Source organism: Chelon labrosus (genome assembly GCF_963514085.1).
Source record: "Chelon labrosus genome assembly, chromosome: 5".
Classification (NCBI taxonomy): domain Eukaryota; kingdom Metazoa; phylum Chordata; class Actinopteri; order Mugiliformes; family Mugilidae; genus Chelon; species Chelon labrosus.
Genome location: NC_140341.1, coordinates 3,485,048 through 3,501,468, shown reverse-complemented (window position 1 = coordinate 3,501,468; position 16,421 = coordinate 3,485,048). Strand labels below are relative to the sequence as shown.

Sequence of the window (16,421 nt, the reverse complement as noted above, 5' to 3'; positions counted from 1 at the left end):
AATAAACACAATTCAGGGTGCGTTCCCTCTTTCTGTTGCACATACAGTGAATTATGGTGAGGGTTTTTTGTTATGGGGACATTCTGAGGTCAGAAACTTTGCAATGTCACTTTCAGCACCCATCCCCACAGAGATGATGGGAATCTGCACACCCCTAGGAAGTGACTCACTCAAAACACATATGCTTTCAGTTACAAGAGTGAAAAAAAAAAATACACAGAGGCACAGTTCATTGCCCTGGAACACGGCGCTGGAACGTGCGCGTACATGTGTGTGTGTCAGTGACAGATAAAGCTCAGAGCCGACCTCCCGGCCCCATCACAACTTCTTGACTTGCAGAGGAGGCCGGTCCCACCTGCCTGGAGGAGGATTTATCCCAGACATGAGGCTCTGCATCTGGCCTGGAGCTCCCTGTCTCCTGCCCGTCTTGGTTCTTCTGACTGTCCTTCATGTCAAAGCTCACCAGCACCAACCCAAGGAGAGGCGCTACTACATTGCTGCTGTGGAGATAGACTGGAACTACTCTGACAACGACACGAGCTGGTAGGATGCTGCTTAAAAAGTGTGATATTAAATAAGAAAAACAGTTCTTGGTGACTTTTATGTACAAATTTAATCATTTAGTATTTTTATTTTTACTTTATTAAATGTCTTGACTAACATTTTGCTGTTTAAGTTGTTCACGTCCTGTTAAATCATTTCTGTTTGTTTAATTTATTCAGCGTCCTGTTCAGACACACATTCAGACAGACGTTGCAACACTGCCTAATTAAGTCATCACGTTTTAATGTGCATCATGCACCGCTGTGTCTGATTTTGTGTTTTTCTTCCGATCCTTGAGGTTGAATCCCACCTATAAGAAAGTGGTGTTCCGTGAGTATGAGGAAGGCTTCAGACAGGCTAAGACTCATCCATCCTGGTTAGGTAAGAGTCGCGTGAGGTTCGACATAAACAGCGTCTTCTGTCTGGTTTTAATCACGTCTCATTTTCACGTTCACTTCCCACACAGAGAGAAACCCCTGTTTCCCAATAACCTTACTGGAAATGACTCCATATATAAGACATTACTCTTAATTTTCAGTGGCTTCTACTTGTGCGTCACACGTTAGAGTTCTCCACCAGCTGTGTGGCACCAATTGACTCAATATCCTCATGGAGAAAAACTTAAAGAGCCTATTCTATGGAGTTTTAATGGTGCCCCAGAGGCTCTTCAACAGAACAGCCATATTCACTTTTCATACGCTGGAACATACATTAGGTTTCCTTTAATAAGTCGCCTACTTTATGATGTGGAAGCTGTAGTTTTGCAGGTTTTCTTGGAATTGTGTTCTGCAGAATTATTCACACTTTACAGTTTTAACAAGTTCTAATACAAGTTGTTCTGCTGAATTTAGCGCCAAAGTTCACATTCCTCTCCAGGAAAAACAAATAAAAGTTACACAAGAATTCATTTTGAGGAGAATCGGAGGAAAGAATACAGCCGTACTCTAAAGGTTAAATCTGTATTACAGTTATTACTATAACACGTCATGACGATGCACCAAATAGACCTTTTATTTATTTTCCTTCTCCGCAGGCCTCCTTGGACCCACGCTGAGGGCCGAGGAGGGGGATACCATCATCGTCACTTTCAGAAACATGGCCAGCCAGCCGTACAGCCTCCACCCGCACGGCGTGTCTTATGGGAAGCAGTCAGAGGGTGAGCGTTTGTTAAACTCCAGCCGCGAGATTCACCTGACACATGCGGCTGTAACCGTAACATAGTCCATCTGCTGGGGTCGGCAGTGTCCGTGCTCGGGATGCTACCCGTCCTGGTCATTACACAACACCAGCCAACACAACAAACAACTTTGTTTGTCTTCTTCTAAAATATTAACCAGGGCAGGGAGATTATTAAAGGAGACGGTTCTGAAGTCCAACAGGAAATCACTGTCTGTGTCTTTACTCATAGAAAGACACATGAGTCTATGAGGGACTTGATTTGTATTTAATGAAAAGGTCAGAGTAGGTACAAAATGAAAGGGATTAAAGAGCAGCTTTAAATTGCCCCCGGGAACAAATAAAGTTTTCTGAATCTGAATCTTAAAAAAAACTAAAAACTCCTCATTATGTCTTCATTATTTTTGAGCCTTAAAGGTTAACTTTGGGGTTACTTTGGGGTTTCCGTGTGTTTCAGTGTAAATGATTGACGGGAAGAAAAGTCGTTGCGATCGGCTCACTGTTGTGCAAGAAGAACAGAATGACAGGAAGCCACTAAATCTATCTACTGATGTCAGGTTTACTGGGGGGGGGGGGGGGGGGGGGACCATACAGTGCCTGAAAAGAAGAGGAAAATGGAAGGAGAGAATAGAGGATGAACAGATGTGGGAAAACCTCAGCTTAGACAAGAAAAAAGTATTAAACCACAGGACATATTACTTAAAATAATCAAAGTGATCTGCCAATAGAACAAGGACATGTAACTTGCCCAGATTTCTTAAAACAAGTAGATTTCGCCTCAGTTTGACCCTTTATGGGGCAAGGAACCATATCAGGTAACTTCCTCACACATTTCAGTGAGGTTGAGAAGCATGTGGCTTTCACTCAGCCAATCACAGAAGACCAAGGCAACATCCTCAGTTCAGATCAGGGTCAAATGTGGTCTGTAAAGTTCACTTCTGCATGAACACAGAACATAACTGCTTTATTAGGAACCACGAAGAAGAAGTGTCCTAATGTTGGCTAATGTGATAATGTGACAAGTGTCTGAATCAGGACTGATGTTCTAATGGTTTAAATACATGTTTACTACTTAAGGACAAGGAACCATGTATGGTGAATTCATTAATATTGAGTATTTCAGTGAGTTCCCTAGAAAGGGTTAAGATATTTCATCTTGATGTCAGTTTTTTGCAGAGTGTTGCTAAAGCACTACACATTTTACCCATGATTCCCATTTGGGCAAAGTCTGCACCAGTCTGCACTAGTTGGAGCACAACAATCTGTTAGTGTGTGAGGGGAACAGACCCGACTTGATCTCAGTCGAAGTCAGTTGTTTGAATTTCTTGAGCCAAATTTAGACGCGGTCTGGTAGTGCGAACCATAGACTGTATATAAATATGGACAATGCGTCCCCACTTCCTTACATTGGCCAAACTGACGCTATTTTCACGGGGGATACGGGCGGCGCCATCTTGTGACTCTGGAGCCAGAGTCTGATCAGTACAGTACGAGAGTGGAGCCACGCGGAGCCGCTGCTCTAAATCCACCAGTTACATGGAAATGTTGGATTATTCACTGTTCTTATTTACGGAGCGGTTGGCATGGCAACTGGTGGTCCCCATTATGTCACATCCTGTTTCTATAGCATCTAACTAAAAATGAAACCTATCCAAAAAATTGACACTTGAACATGTGTCAACATTTTGTTATTAGTGTTTCAGTTTGACCCAAGTCCCACCCACTAACATGGAGGGGGTGGAGCCTGTATGACCTATACTGCAGCCAGCCACCAGGGGGAGCTCTACTTGCTTTAGCTTCACTTTTGAGAAGCAGTTCCACCTTCCAGCTTTATACAGAATGTGGTGTGAACTTATTACCCGACTGCAAACATGTGATGCCGACAGCCAATGAAAAAGAGAGGGAGGGACGCAGGAAGCAGTGTCAGAAGATGACAGGAAGTAGCGGGAATATCAAAACAATGAGGGCAAACGGTGAGAGCAGGAGAGTGGCGACTAAGCGAACCTGGACCACAGAACTGGAGGAGAGATTAATGGAGTTGTGGAAGGAGCACAAGTGAATATATATAGTTGGTTGCAGTGCACTCCACAACTGTTGCCGTCACAAGAGTTTGATGCGTTCAGTTGGCTTTAGTTGACAAATCATACAGTCTGTGATCCCTCATCAGATGCAGTTGTTAAGTGTGTGATCCCCAGTCTTTTCAAAATCTGTAGAGACTGTGAAAGTTGTGCAGTGTGTCCCCAGCTTAAGTTTGACGGCAGTTAAGGGAGTGGTTGAGGCAAATGGAGCCTAATCTGGACCACAGCAATGGAGGAGAGATTAATGGAGATTTTGTCTTTTGCAGGAGCCAACTACTTCGACAACACGTCACTGAAAGAGAAAGAGGATGACGTTGTGCATCCCAACACTGAACACGTCTACTACTGGGAGGTGACGCCAAACGTTTCTCCACAGCGCAGTGACCCCACCTGCCTCACCTACACCTACATCTCCCACCAAAACGTGGTGGAGGACTACAACTCGGGCCTCATTGGCACTTTGCTCGTCTGCAAGCCTGGTAAGTGGTAAAAGTTGAATTATTTTTTTTTGCTGCACAGCTAAATCTATCCGATTTTAAGTTAAGTTGACTTTTATTTTTTATTACAGGCAGTCTTGATGAGTCGGGGAATCAGGTTGCCGTCCACCAGGAGTACGTTTTTCTCTTCGGGGTTTTTGATGAGAAAGAGAGCAAGTACAGTCCAAGCAATGATTCCCCAGACAATCACGTTAAATACACCATCAATGGATACACAAAGGGATCTCTTCCTGGTGAGTCTGAACACTCAGTCATTAGGTTTTTGTGAGATGTGTACAGAAACTAAAGTCCCTTTACTCGGGTGCTGAGAAACAATAAAACAGATAGGGAGCTTTTGTATTTGATTTATTTTTGAAATTCTTATGATGGTATTAAGGTCGCTCTCATGTCATTTTGATTGACATGAAGCTGGTTAGCTTAGCTTAGCTTAGCTTAGCATAGCACAATGACTGGACAGAAAGAGAAACAGCTACCCTCAGTGTCCAAATCCAATGACTAGTATCTCCAGTGCTCACAAATGAACATGCTCCATGTTGCTGGTTTAAATGGTAAAACAAAACCTGTAGGCAAAGACTGGTATTCTGTTTCGTTCAGTCCTCCCATTTTGCATGTATATATACAATATATACCAATCAGCCACAACATTATGACCGGAGAAGTGAATAACATTGACCATCTTGTGACAGTTCAATGTTCTGCTGGGAAACTTCTGGACCTGGCATTCATTGGTGTGGATGTTACTTAGACATGTAGCACACACCTAGACCAGACCAGGCACCCCCACCCCATAGCAATGACACTCCTTGATGGCAGCAGCCATCCCCAGCAGGATGCAGCCACAAAAACACTTTAGGAACAACTCAAAAAAACATGAAGAACAGCACAAGATGTTGACAACATTCTGTTGCCAGACACAACAGGACACCCTCAGAAGGCCCATGTCCATTCTCTGATGAGTCACCACAAGGGAGACCTACACAATATCAGGGAGGTGGTCATAATGTTATGTCTGATCAGTGTATACAGATGACTGGTGAATGTTACGGTGAATGTGGTAAACCGTGAGTCTAAAATTAAATATTCGCCAGATGTTTAAGATAAACTCCAAAGTTAAAACAAACAGTGCTTCAGTGAGTGTCCCGTTCTGATTCCAGACATCAGGATGTGTGCCCACGCCTCAGTGAGCCTGCATCTGGTGGCCATGAGCTCAGAGCCCGAGGTGTTCTCGGTGCACATGAACGGCCAGGTGCTGCAGCAGACCGGCCACAGAGTGTCGTCAGTCGGCCTGATCAGCGGCTCCACCGCCACCGCCAGCATGGTGGCTCTCCACACGGGCCGCTGGCTGCTCTCGTCACACACCATGAAGCACATGGAAGGTAAGCACACGTTAGCTGGGCTATTTTCAGTAATGTACAAAGACTAAAACGTATCCTCGACACTGCAGCTGGCATGCACGCCTTCGTGGATGTGGAGAAGTGCGACGGCTTTCAAGCTCCCTCCAGGAGGATGACCATCGCTCAGAAGAAACTAAGCAGGGAGTGGAAGTACTACATAGCAGCTGAGGAAGTTGTCTGGGACTACACACCTAACCTGCATGAACATGTGGATGAGTAAGCTGCATTTTAAAGCGTTGTATCATAGGCATTCATGCAAACTCATCAGACAAGAAAAGGGCAACCGTAAATCAGCTGATATTTATATATTAAAAAAGATATTTTTATCTTTTAGGGACTTCAAGCTCCAGTACCTGAAACAGTCCCCAACACGCATCGGTGGAAAGTACAAGAAGGTCGTGTACACGTTGTACAAAAACGAGTCCTTCACTGAAAAGTTGCTGACCAAGAAGAGGAGAAGTGAGCTGGGGATCTTGGGCCCAGTGATCAGAGCGCAGATCAGAGATGTCATCAAGGTGAGACCTGATTTATTCATGACAGAGTGTCACATGACAGGTATTGATGAATACAGTGCACTCTAAATGAAAAATCTATCTTGTTAAATGAGTTTAACTTTGTTTAAAATCTGCTGTGGGTGTGAATCATCAGTCAGATTAAAGCTGTGGTTGAAATCTGCAAACAAAAAGCCAATGCAAGAATTGTGTGTCCCGTTAAACTGGACAACAGATATTGTTTAATCATTTAACAGAATGTCCTCCTGTTCTTTGACAGATTGTTTTTAAGAACATGGCCTCCAGGCCCTACAGTATCTACCCCCACGGACTGACGATAGAGAAGTCAGAGGAGGGAGTCAACTACCCAGATGGAGGTGCCGCTCTCTCGTCACTGTGAAACACACAGATTAAACACGTGGAAAAGCTAGTCTCGGAGTTGTTTTGAATGTTTTATGTGTTTGACGGGTGTTTTTTTTTTTTTTTATGTGGTTGCCAGGGAACCACTCTCACGGCGTTCAACCGGGCGAAACGCACACCTATGTGTGGAAGGTGGTTGAGGAGGATGAGCCTCTGGACGGAGACTCCCGATGTCTGACCCGACTGTACCACAGTGCAGTGGACGCACCGCGGGACATCGCCTCGGGGCTGATAGGACCCATCCTCATCTGCAAGAGTCAGTCCCTGAATGTCAGAAACGTGCAGGTAAGAAAGATGAATCATGAGCCCCGGATTTATTTTTCTCTTGGACTAGCAGGAGGTTAGAATGACTAGCTCAAAAAAAAAAAAAAAAAAAAACTAATTCATTAATAATTCTATTATTTATTTATTAATAACTCAATTAATTTAATTTAATTTTAAAAATTATGATAAAAAATTTAAATTTTTAATTAAATTAAATTAAATTAAATTAAATTAAATTAAAGGACTTTCAGGACTTTCCCTGTGATTGCCACCTTTTAAAGAAAGGTAAAAATTATCAACTTCTTAACTATTCATGCTTAACACTACCACATTAGCATTATCAGTGTGGGCACACAGAATGCTTAGAAATGGATGTAGACACATAACTTTGTTAGATTTAACCTAACAAACTGATTTTTGTGACTTTTCTGGTTTCGCATATTTGCTGACTGACCTGTAAATTGTTTTTAGCAAATACGTGAAATTTACACGAGTACTTGTTATCTGACAGGCAGGTAAACGGTAATGCAGAAAGATGTATGAAAAATAATGAACTAACCCTAATCCTAACCCTAACCGTGAGAGGAGCAAAACTAGCTCCACTGATTCTGTATTCCCCTTTTAAGTCTATTCCTAAATTTGATATTCAAAAACACACTATCAATGTGAAAAACATAGAAAAACTGACTTTGTCTCTACAGCTGAAATCAGACAAGGAGCAGCACGCCGTGTTCACTGTGTTCGATGAGAACAAGAGTTGGTACCTGGAGGACAACATTCGCCAATACTGCGATCGATCCAAAGTCAACAAGGCAGATCCAGACTTTTACAAGTCCAACGTCATGCACAGTGAGTTTTGCCAGAATCTGACTGAAGCTTATTAACTTAAATATATTCAGGTCATTATTTTTCATACATCTTTCTGCATTGCCGTTTACCTGCCTGTCAGATAACAAGTACTCGTGTATATTTCCTCACAGCAATTAACGGTTATGCCTTTGAGAGCGGCCCGCTCTTGGGCTTCTGCAATGGGGAAGTTGCAACGTGGCATGTATCCAGCATTGGAGCACAAGATTACATCCAGACAGCAACTTTCTACGGCCACCCGTTTGAGGTGAATGAGAGGACAGAGGACCTTCTCAGCCTCTACCCGATGACCGGAGAGACCATCATGATGAACATGGACAATATTGGTGAGTAAGGGCTGACGGTGGCTGTTTAAAGTCAAACTCCTCAACCCAGGTAATCAATTCAATCAATCATTAAAGGTTACAGCTTTTATTCATGAATAATATTTTTGTGTGCCTCTCTCAAACCAGGCGTCTGGCTCCTCGCTTCCCTGAATTCCCACGAAACAACCAAAGGGATGCGCGTTAAATTTCGGGATGTTGAGTGCTATCGTGACTACGCGTACGACTATGAAGATGATGGTTTACCACCAGACGATAAATTTACACAATGGAAGCCCCCAACCTTGGAAGAAATCAAAATTGAAGACAAGCTGCTGAAAAAAGTAAAAGAAAAAGAAATGGAGGCGGAGTCCGATATCTACACAGACATGTTGGCACAAGAATTAGGTCTTAGGTCTCTGAAGAACCAGTCCGGTGTCTCAGATGCGGAGAAGCTGGACCTCTCTTTCCTTGACTACGACGCTGTTGACGCAGACATGGATACCAGCCTTAATATCAAGGACACACAGAATGAAACTAAGATCTGGGAATCAGTAGATGCTCTAAACCTTACAGGCGTTAATTTGGAAGTTCAAATCATCAACGACAATACAACACTTACACCGAAAAGTAGACAAACCGATGGCGTTGGAGATTCTGGCAGCAAGGGCTCAGCTGTTCTCAATGGTACGGCACCATCAGTGGTTGAAAATGTTTTTGCAGAGCCTATTAGTCTTACTGCACCATCACCAGAGGCAACCGGTCCTACTGAGCAACCCCCAAAGCCTGCAAGTGTTACTGCATTTTCACCGGACTCTACCAATCCTACTGCACCCAGTCTTACTGCATCATCTCCAGAGTCCACCAGTCCTACTGAACAATCACAAGACTCTACCGATGCTACTGCACCCAGTCTTACTGCATCATCTCCAGAGTCCACCAGTCCTACTGAACAATCACAAGACTCTACCGATGCTACTGCACCCATTCTTACTGCATCATCTCCAGAGTCCACCACTCCTACTGAACAATCACAAGACTCTACTGATCCTACTGCACCCAGTCTTACTGCATCATCTCCAGAGTCCACCAGTCCTACTGAACAATCACAAGACTCTACTGATCCTACTGCATCATTACCAGATTCTGCCAATGTCACTGCATCCACTCTTATTGCATCATTACCAGAACCTACAAATCTTGCTGTTCCATGGTCGGGAAAATCAACTTCCATCTTGGAAACTGAAATGAAGACTGACGATAGCCAGATTGCAGTGGACACAATCATTGATGAGGACTACGAGGAGAGACTCACCAGAGGGGACGTGTTCTCTTACTCTGTGCCTCAGTCCGAGTCAAGCATCGACGGTCCCAGCGTCAGCGCGTCGGCAGATACATCAAACTCAACGGTCGATGCTGAAGAGGCTTACATCAGCAAGATGAAGAGAGTCGTCTTGGCCATCTTTGATTTGGTGTCGAAACGTACAGCAGAAGAAGTCGCAGATGATTCTTTGGTTTCCAGAGAAGCAGCAGAGCATGGACTTCAGATGAATTCCTCTGAGGTTGTGTCTATTCCAGCCAGTTCCAGCTTTGAAAATGGAGCAAATATTTTGCTTCAAACTGGGTCTTTACTAAATGTATCCACTTTAGAATCACTGTCGAGCAGTAGTTCAGAGAGTAGAGAAAATCTCACATCTGTTCCTGGAGAGGTGACCAACACATCTGTTGAAAGTTTCTCCGGTAACCTGTCCCTCTCTGGTGTTGAAATACATCAGAGCAGTTCTGAGGAGCTGAGTGATTCAGACAGCAGTGAAGAAGTGATTATTTACTTAAAAGGAAACGATACAGAGGTCATTAAATCCACCTCACTCAAAAAAAAGGGCCGCAGCTGGACTTACGAAGTAAATCCACCAGTGGAAGCCGATGAGATTCCTGACCACATGAAGAAATACTTTGAGCAGGAGACTCCTCAAACGACACCACCTCCGAAGAAGAAATTTAAGACGGTGAATCGCCGTCAGAGACCTGCTAAGGGCAAAGGTCTGAAAACAAGGAAGAGGAAGGAGTACAAGCCTCAACCCAGGAGTGGTTTACCATTTTCTCCTCGTGGGTTCAATCCAGTCATAAGCCCTCGCGGAGCAAGACCCAGTGTACCTCAACCTTTCTCTGACGAGGAGCAGCTAATTAACGTGCCCGTGGTCATCGGAGTGCCCCGGCCCGATTTCAGCGATTACGAGTTGTACGTTCCCGGGAATGAACCTGATCACCTAGGGGTAGATGAACACGATGTGAACGAAAATGAATACGAGTATGTGATGTACAAAGATCCCTACAGCGGTCTCGAGGAGATGAAGGACTTCAACATAGACGACACCACCAAGTACCACCTTAAGGTCTCTGGTCCGAATGACAAGACTTATTTCATCGCTGCAGAGGAGGTGCAATGGGACTATGCTGGCTATGGGCAGAGGTAAGTTCAGAGGTAGAAAAGCAACATTACTAATCAAATGATTGGCAGGAAACTGTTCATAGCTAACGTAAGGTTGTTTTATTGAATCTGGAGGCCGGAAAAGCCTCAACAAAACAGCAGAGAAACTAAGTTCACCAAGGTGGTTTTCCGAGGTTACTTGGATAGCACCTTCAGGACACCTGACATCCGAGGGGAGCTAGATGAGCATCTGGGAATCCTGGGACCCCTCATTAAAGCCGAAGTTGGGCAAACCATCATGGTAAGAGCAATGCCATTCCCATTCATCATCACATCTTTACACTAAACATGGAGTATACAGCAGCTAATTTGACAGAGGAACAGCAAGTCATCCTACACCAATCAGCACCATTATCACCACTGACAGGAGAAGTAAATAACATTGACCATCTTGTGACAATTCAATGTGGGACCTGGCATTCATTCAAGTGGATGTTACTTAGACATGTAGCACCCACCTAGACCAGACCAGGCACCCCCACCCCATAGCAATGACACTCCTTGATGGCAGCAGCCATCCCCAGCAGGATACAGCCTGACACAGACACACACACAAAAACACTTTAGGAACAACTCAAACCTCAGAAGGCCCATGTCCATTTTCTCATGAGTTACAGCTGTTTTGGAGGCACAAGGGAGACCTACATAATAGGTCATAATGTTATGCCTGATTGGTGTACACCCAAAGGTAGAAAACTGTTTACCAGCATCTCTAGAAATAAGCTAATGGCATAGATATTTGTACAAAACCTTTAGCTACAATATTTTCCACAATGTCTTTCCTTTGGCTTCATAAATACAAAATAATGTCTTTTTTTCTTATAGGTGGTTTTCAAGAACAGTGCCAGCCGTCCTTACTCTATACACCCCAATGGGGTTTCCTACAGCAAGAACACAGAAGGCCTGTCCTACGAGGATGGCTCCAAGTACTGGTACAAATACGACAATGAGGTTCAGCCCAATACCACCTTTACATATTTATGGAAAGTCAGTTCTATGGTTGGGCCGACAAGTCAAGAGTCGGACTGTCGAACCTGGGCGTACTATTCGGGCGTCAATCCTGTGAGTACTTTGTTGCTGGAATTTCTTAGCCCTAACACAAACTTGTCTACTTTTCTTTAACTGAACTCAGAAAAGTGGTCATTCACATTTTCATATTTCAAAAAAGCAATACTGAACCTAATGCATTTTCTGTCTCCTAGGAAAGGGATATCCACTCTGGCTTGATTGGGCCTTTGCTTGTGTGTCGGAAGGGCACCCTGGACAGGCCGACAACAGACACGAGGGAGTTTTCGTTGCTTTTCATGACCTTTGACGAGTCTCAGAGCTGGTACTACACAGAGAACCGTGATATAATGCTAAGGAAAACCCGAAGGAGAGTTATGGATTCAAACCACAAAGAGAACCTCAAATTCCATTGTACTTACCTTTTACTTTTTCATTGTGAACAATTATCCACCCAACCCAATATTTTATAACATACTACTTCTTTTATTTTTTTGTTTCTTAGCCATCAATGGAATTATATACAGCCTAAAGGGCCTGAGGATGTACACCGATCAGCGTGTGAGCTGGCACTTGATCAACATGGGTTCTCCCAAAGACTTTCAGAGTGTCCACTTCCACGGACAGACATTCCTTCACAAGAAGACCACCAGCTACAGACAGGCCGTTTACCCTCTGCTACCTGGTTAGAAAGCTAATGTTTGTTCAGTTCTGGATTAATGCGGAGGAGAATATATTTCCTGAACATGTTTCACATCCATTGCCGTACCGATCTGTCTTTGCAGGGAGCTTTGCTACTCTGGAGATGTATCCATCCAAGCCTGGCCTGTGGCAGCTGGAGACAGAAGTTGGCTTCAACCAGCAGAAGGGCATGCAGACCCTCTTCCTGGTTATAGATAACGGTGCAAAAAATAATAAAGAAAAACGCTCTTCTGCATGTAAAGTATGATTGTCTTACTGTGCCGACATGTTTTAATATTGAAATATTGCTTTTGTGTCTCCAAGACTGCTACCATCCACTAGGTTTAGAGTCTGGCAGCGTGAAAGACGACCAGTTCACAGCCATCAACACTAGAGGTAGCCACGCTTCTACCTAACCATATCTACATCTGTTCACTTGTGAAATGATTGCATGAAGTATTACAGTAAATTTCCAATTTCCATCTTTGAAGGACATTGGGCACCCCATCTGGCCAGATTGAACAATGTGGGTAAATACAATGCTTGGAGCACAGAGCAGGCAAACAGCTGGATTCAGGTATGAGTGACAAGCACCTGAGTAGGTCCAGTTGCTTTCTGGGTAATTATAATCTTTTAACTCCGGACTGTCCCCTACAAAGGTGGATTTCCAGCGGCCAGTTGTGGTCAGTCAGGTGGAAACACAGGGAGCCAAGCAATTCCTCTCGCACCACTTTGTGCAGAAATACACAATCTCTTACAGCAACGACCGACGGAAGTGGATCTTCTATAAAGGCGACAGCAAGGAATTCAGGAAGGTGGGGGGGACAGTTTGATTGAAGCAACAACAAACCAAACAGCAGATGTGTTTATTCCACACTGAGTGCGGTGTGTTTGTCTCATTGTATTTAACCAGGTGTTCACCGGTAACCAGGAAGCATACGTGACGAATAGAAACACTTTCTTTCCTCCGCTGATTGCCCGGTTCATTAGGCTTCACCCCATCACCTGGTTCAACACGGCCACGGTCCGCATGGAGTACTACGGGTGTCAGCTGGATGGTAAGATGTCACAGTATGTGTGTGTGTGGATGTGGGCAAGACAGAGTCAAGTCAAAGAAAGATAATCCACACACTCCTCATATTAACCCTCACCTACCAGGACCACGCATTAATTGCTGCAAGGAAGCATATTGTTTGACAGAACCTGGGGGGAAAGCAGGAAGTGATCAAAGCAGTAAGGCTGCGGAAAGCAAGCAGATTTGAAGTGCAGCTGTAGTAAATAAGTTTAGTAATACGCCCTGTACTGTTAAAACTGACAGAAAATCCCCAAAGAAGTAGACTTAGCAGACGATGAGCCAAAGGAACCGATCTTGAAAGGCAAGTTCAGCTCAAAGTCTCTTGACAAGAACAAGTCATCTGCATTAACTGTCGATGTGAATGGAATAACCACTGGATCAAGCAACTGGATGAATTGCAACCAGCATTATTCTGGACAGAATTTGTCTTTGTTTTGGTTTGTTACTAGTCTGGAAGCCAGACGAACTTCCTCACCCACCCATTTAGTTTTTGTTAGTTTTTGTTGTCCTGGAAAGTTGGCCTGGAGTCTCTCCATTGAGAATTGATTCTGCCGGGCCAATCAGATGGTTTGGGGCGGGGCTGTATGAGGTGATTGTACCCTATGGTCCTGTAATGAAAGAGGTAGAGGTACAGCTTGTCAACAGGCAAGGCTCCAGGGCCAGCAGTGGGTCCCAGACAGATGACAAACTTTAAACGTCATCAGTGGCAGTGTGCTCAGTCTTTAATAGGAGTTGGAGACCTTTACCTAGAGGTCTCCATTCTGCACGCTCAGTCGTGTTACATGACCTGTGCATGCCCAGATAGATTCTAGACCTGTGTCTGGAAAGGAGCAAAGAAAAGAGATGGGATGGGGAGGATGGGTGTTGAGAATTGAGACAGGTCACATATTTATATGGTAGATAAGAGCAGAAAAACAGAAGGACGTGAGGCTTGGTCTTGTTTCTGAACCTAGGTTATGTCTTATTTCACAAAACCCTCAGTAACATGCATTTTTTTGTTGTTGTTGTTGTTGCTGTTTCTCACTAAAAGATTCTCCAGTTCACTATGCAAGAAATTTGTGTCCTGAAGATTGAGAATATTAAATTTATTGTAACCTCCTCAGGCTGCTCGGTGCCTCTGGGAATGGAGAGCCGCCTGATAGAAAGCCATCGCATCACAGCCAGCTCCATGGCCACCAGTTGGTACTCAGGACCCTGGCAGCCTTCACTTGCACGACTAAACCAACAAGGCTCCGTCAACGCATGGAGAGCTAAGGTCAGTGCATCGGTGCGCACATCCGCGGCACTCGACTCCCTTAAAATACGTCACTTCAGATCAGAGAATGGACACGGGCCTTCTGAGGCTGTCATGTTCTGATTGTTACAGAAGTCCATAAATGAGTCAAACTGACTATCTGGTCTTACTCTCTGTTCCTTCTCCTCCACAGTATAATGATATGAACCAGTGGCTTCAGGTGGAGCTGCCCCAGATTAAGAAGATCACAGGTATCATAACGCAGGGAGCCAAGTCTTTCGGGAAAGAGATGTACGTCACCTTCTACTCCATTCAGTACAGCAACAACGGGATCCACTGGACCCAGTACACAGATGATGAGACCCAGCCCGTGAAGGTGAGCTGCTGCAGAGACCTCACACAGAAGCTGACATTTACCAAACCAGTTCACCGGTGACTGATGTTCTCTTTTCTCTCCCACTCTCTCTCTCTCTGTTCACGTCCAGATTTTTCCTGGGAACACAAACAACAACGACCACGTCAAGAACTACATCTTCCCTCCCATCTTCTCACGCTTCATCCGAATCATCCCCAAAATGTGGACGGGCTCCATCACCATGAGAATAGAGCTGCTGGGATGCGATTTTGAGTGATGAATGTTTACTGTAGATACTAAATGAACACAGGTCAGATGAGTTGTGCACAGATATCTTTAAATATGCAAGCAAAAAGACTCACGTAGTGTAGGTCCAGACATACAGTAAGCACAACCACTATACCACTAAAGAGCCATATGTAGAGTTTATTACATAGAATCACACATAGATTTATTGCTTTGGTCATTTGTTAAACTCACTGTACATCCTGAGGAACTCGCTGCTGCATAAATTAGTATTACTGCAACTGGGAAATTTGCAATTTGCAATTTGCAAAATTTGCAATTTGAAGTTGCAATGAAGAAAAATATGCACAGAAAAGAAAGAAAAAATGCAGCCTATCACCCATATATATTCCGAGGTCAAATAAAACTGTTGCAAGTCAGTGAAGTGCAAGTATGATGAAGGGTTGTATGTGTTGTTGCATGTTGCATTTTCAAGTTGCGGCATTTTGTTTTGTGGCATTTCAGAAATCAATTTTAATTAATGTAAATATGTAAGTATCATGTAATCATGTAATTTATTATTTAATAAATGTGATTTCCATGCTCTCCGTTCGGCATTCAACTCAGTGATGTAGGATGACACATGAGTGGATGAATCCTGTTTGCAAACAGAGAGCCTTGGCATCCCAGGCATGAGCATGGGAGCGCTGATATCTTCTCGTGGTGTCTCGGAAGGTGTCGCTTTTAGCACCTCGGGCCGAGGCGGGGCGTCGTTAAGCGGCGCCCAGGGGCCCCCAGAGTCAACAGACACGTGCAGCTGCAAACACATGTTATGTTGATCCATTTGCTGATCATGTCAGAGTGGGCGCTGGAGGTGTGAAAGTCTCAGCGTGGCTGTGCTGAGGGCTACTGATCCGTGAAGGCAAATTACCTCACTGATAGTTTTATTGGACAGCTGGCTGGAAGCCATTCAGCTGCCTGTTGGAGCAAATCTGAGATTAAAAAATAAAAAAATCACTTCTTATCTGAGACATCAAAACCTATACAGCAGCAATTAATGTGTCCATCGCCTTAACGTGAGGAATTAATATTACAAAAGTCTTGAGGTAGACTACTGAGACCTGCTAAGCTAATGTGGCAAGATCTTCAAAGTTCAGATGGATTAAATTAACTGTATCTCTTGAAAGACTGGGTTTCTTTTATTTTAAATTCATCAGCGTCTATGGAAGACCTTCAGGTCAGTTTTAATGGTGTTTTAGTCATAACACTGTCAGAAAAGTCATCTGAATAATTGTATTTGCCAAAACCCAAGGTCTCATTCTACTG

The 16,421-nt window shown here is 44.0% G+C and overlaps 1 protein-coding gene across 1 annotated transcript; it reads left to right on the top strand.

Moving 5' to 3' along the window:
- Positions 1-346: 346 nt before the first annotated feature.
- Positions 347-16,029, top strand: f5 (coagulation factor V). The gene is made up of 25 exons (XM_084544676.1): positions 347-543; positions 842-924; positions 1,577-1,699; positions 4,064-4,276; positions 4,366-4,527; positions 5,449-5,670; positions 5,739-5,904; positions 6,023-6,203; positions 6,460-6,556; positions 6,679-6,884; positions 7,565-7,712; positions 7,844-8,056; positions 8,183-10,502; positions 10,596-10,761; positions 11,346-11,582; positions 11,723-11,939; positions 12,031-12,210; positions 12,311-12,427; positions 12,531-12,602; positions 12,698-12,783; positions 12,866-13,021; positions 13,120-13,264; positions 14,385-14,536; positions 14,709-14,891; positions 15,001-16,029. The coding sequence occupies exons 1-25, from the start codon at positions 383-385 to the stop codon at positions 15,145-15,147; spliced, it is 6,153 nt and encodes a 2,050-aa protein (XP_084400802.1). The 5' UTR covers positions 347-382; the 3' UTR covers positions 15,148-16,029.
- The last annotated feature ends 392 nt before the right edge of the window (positions 16,030-16,421 follow it).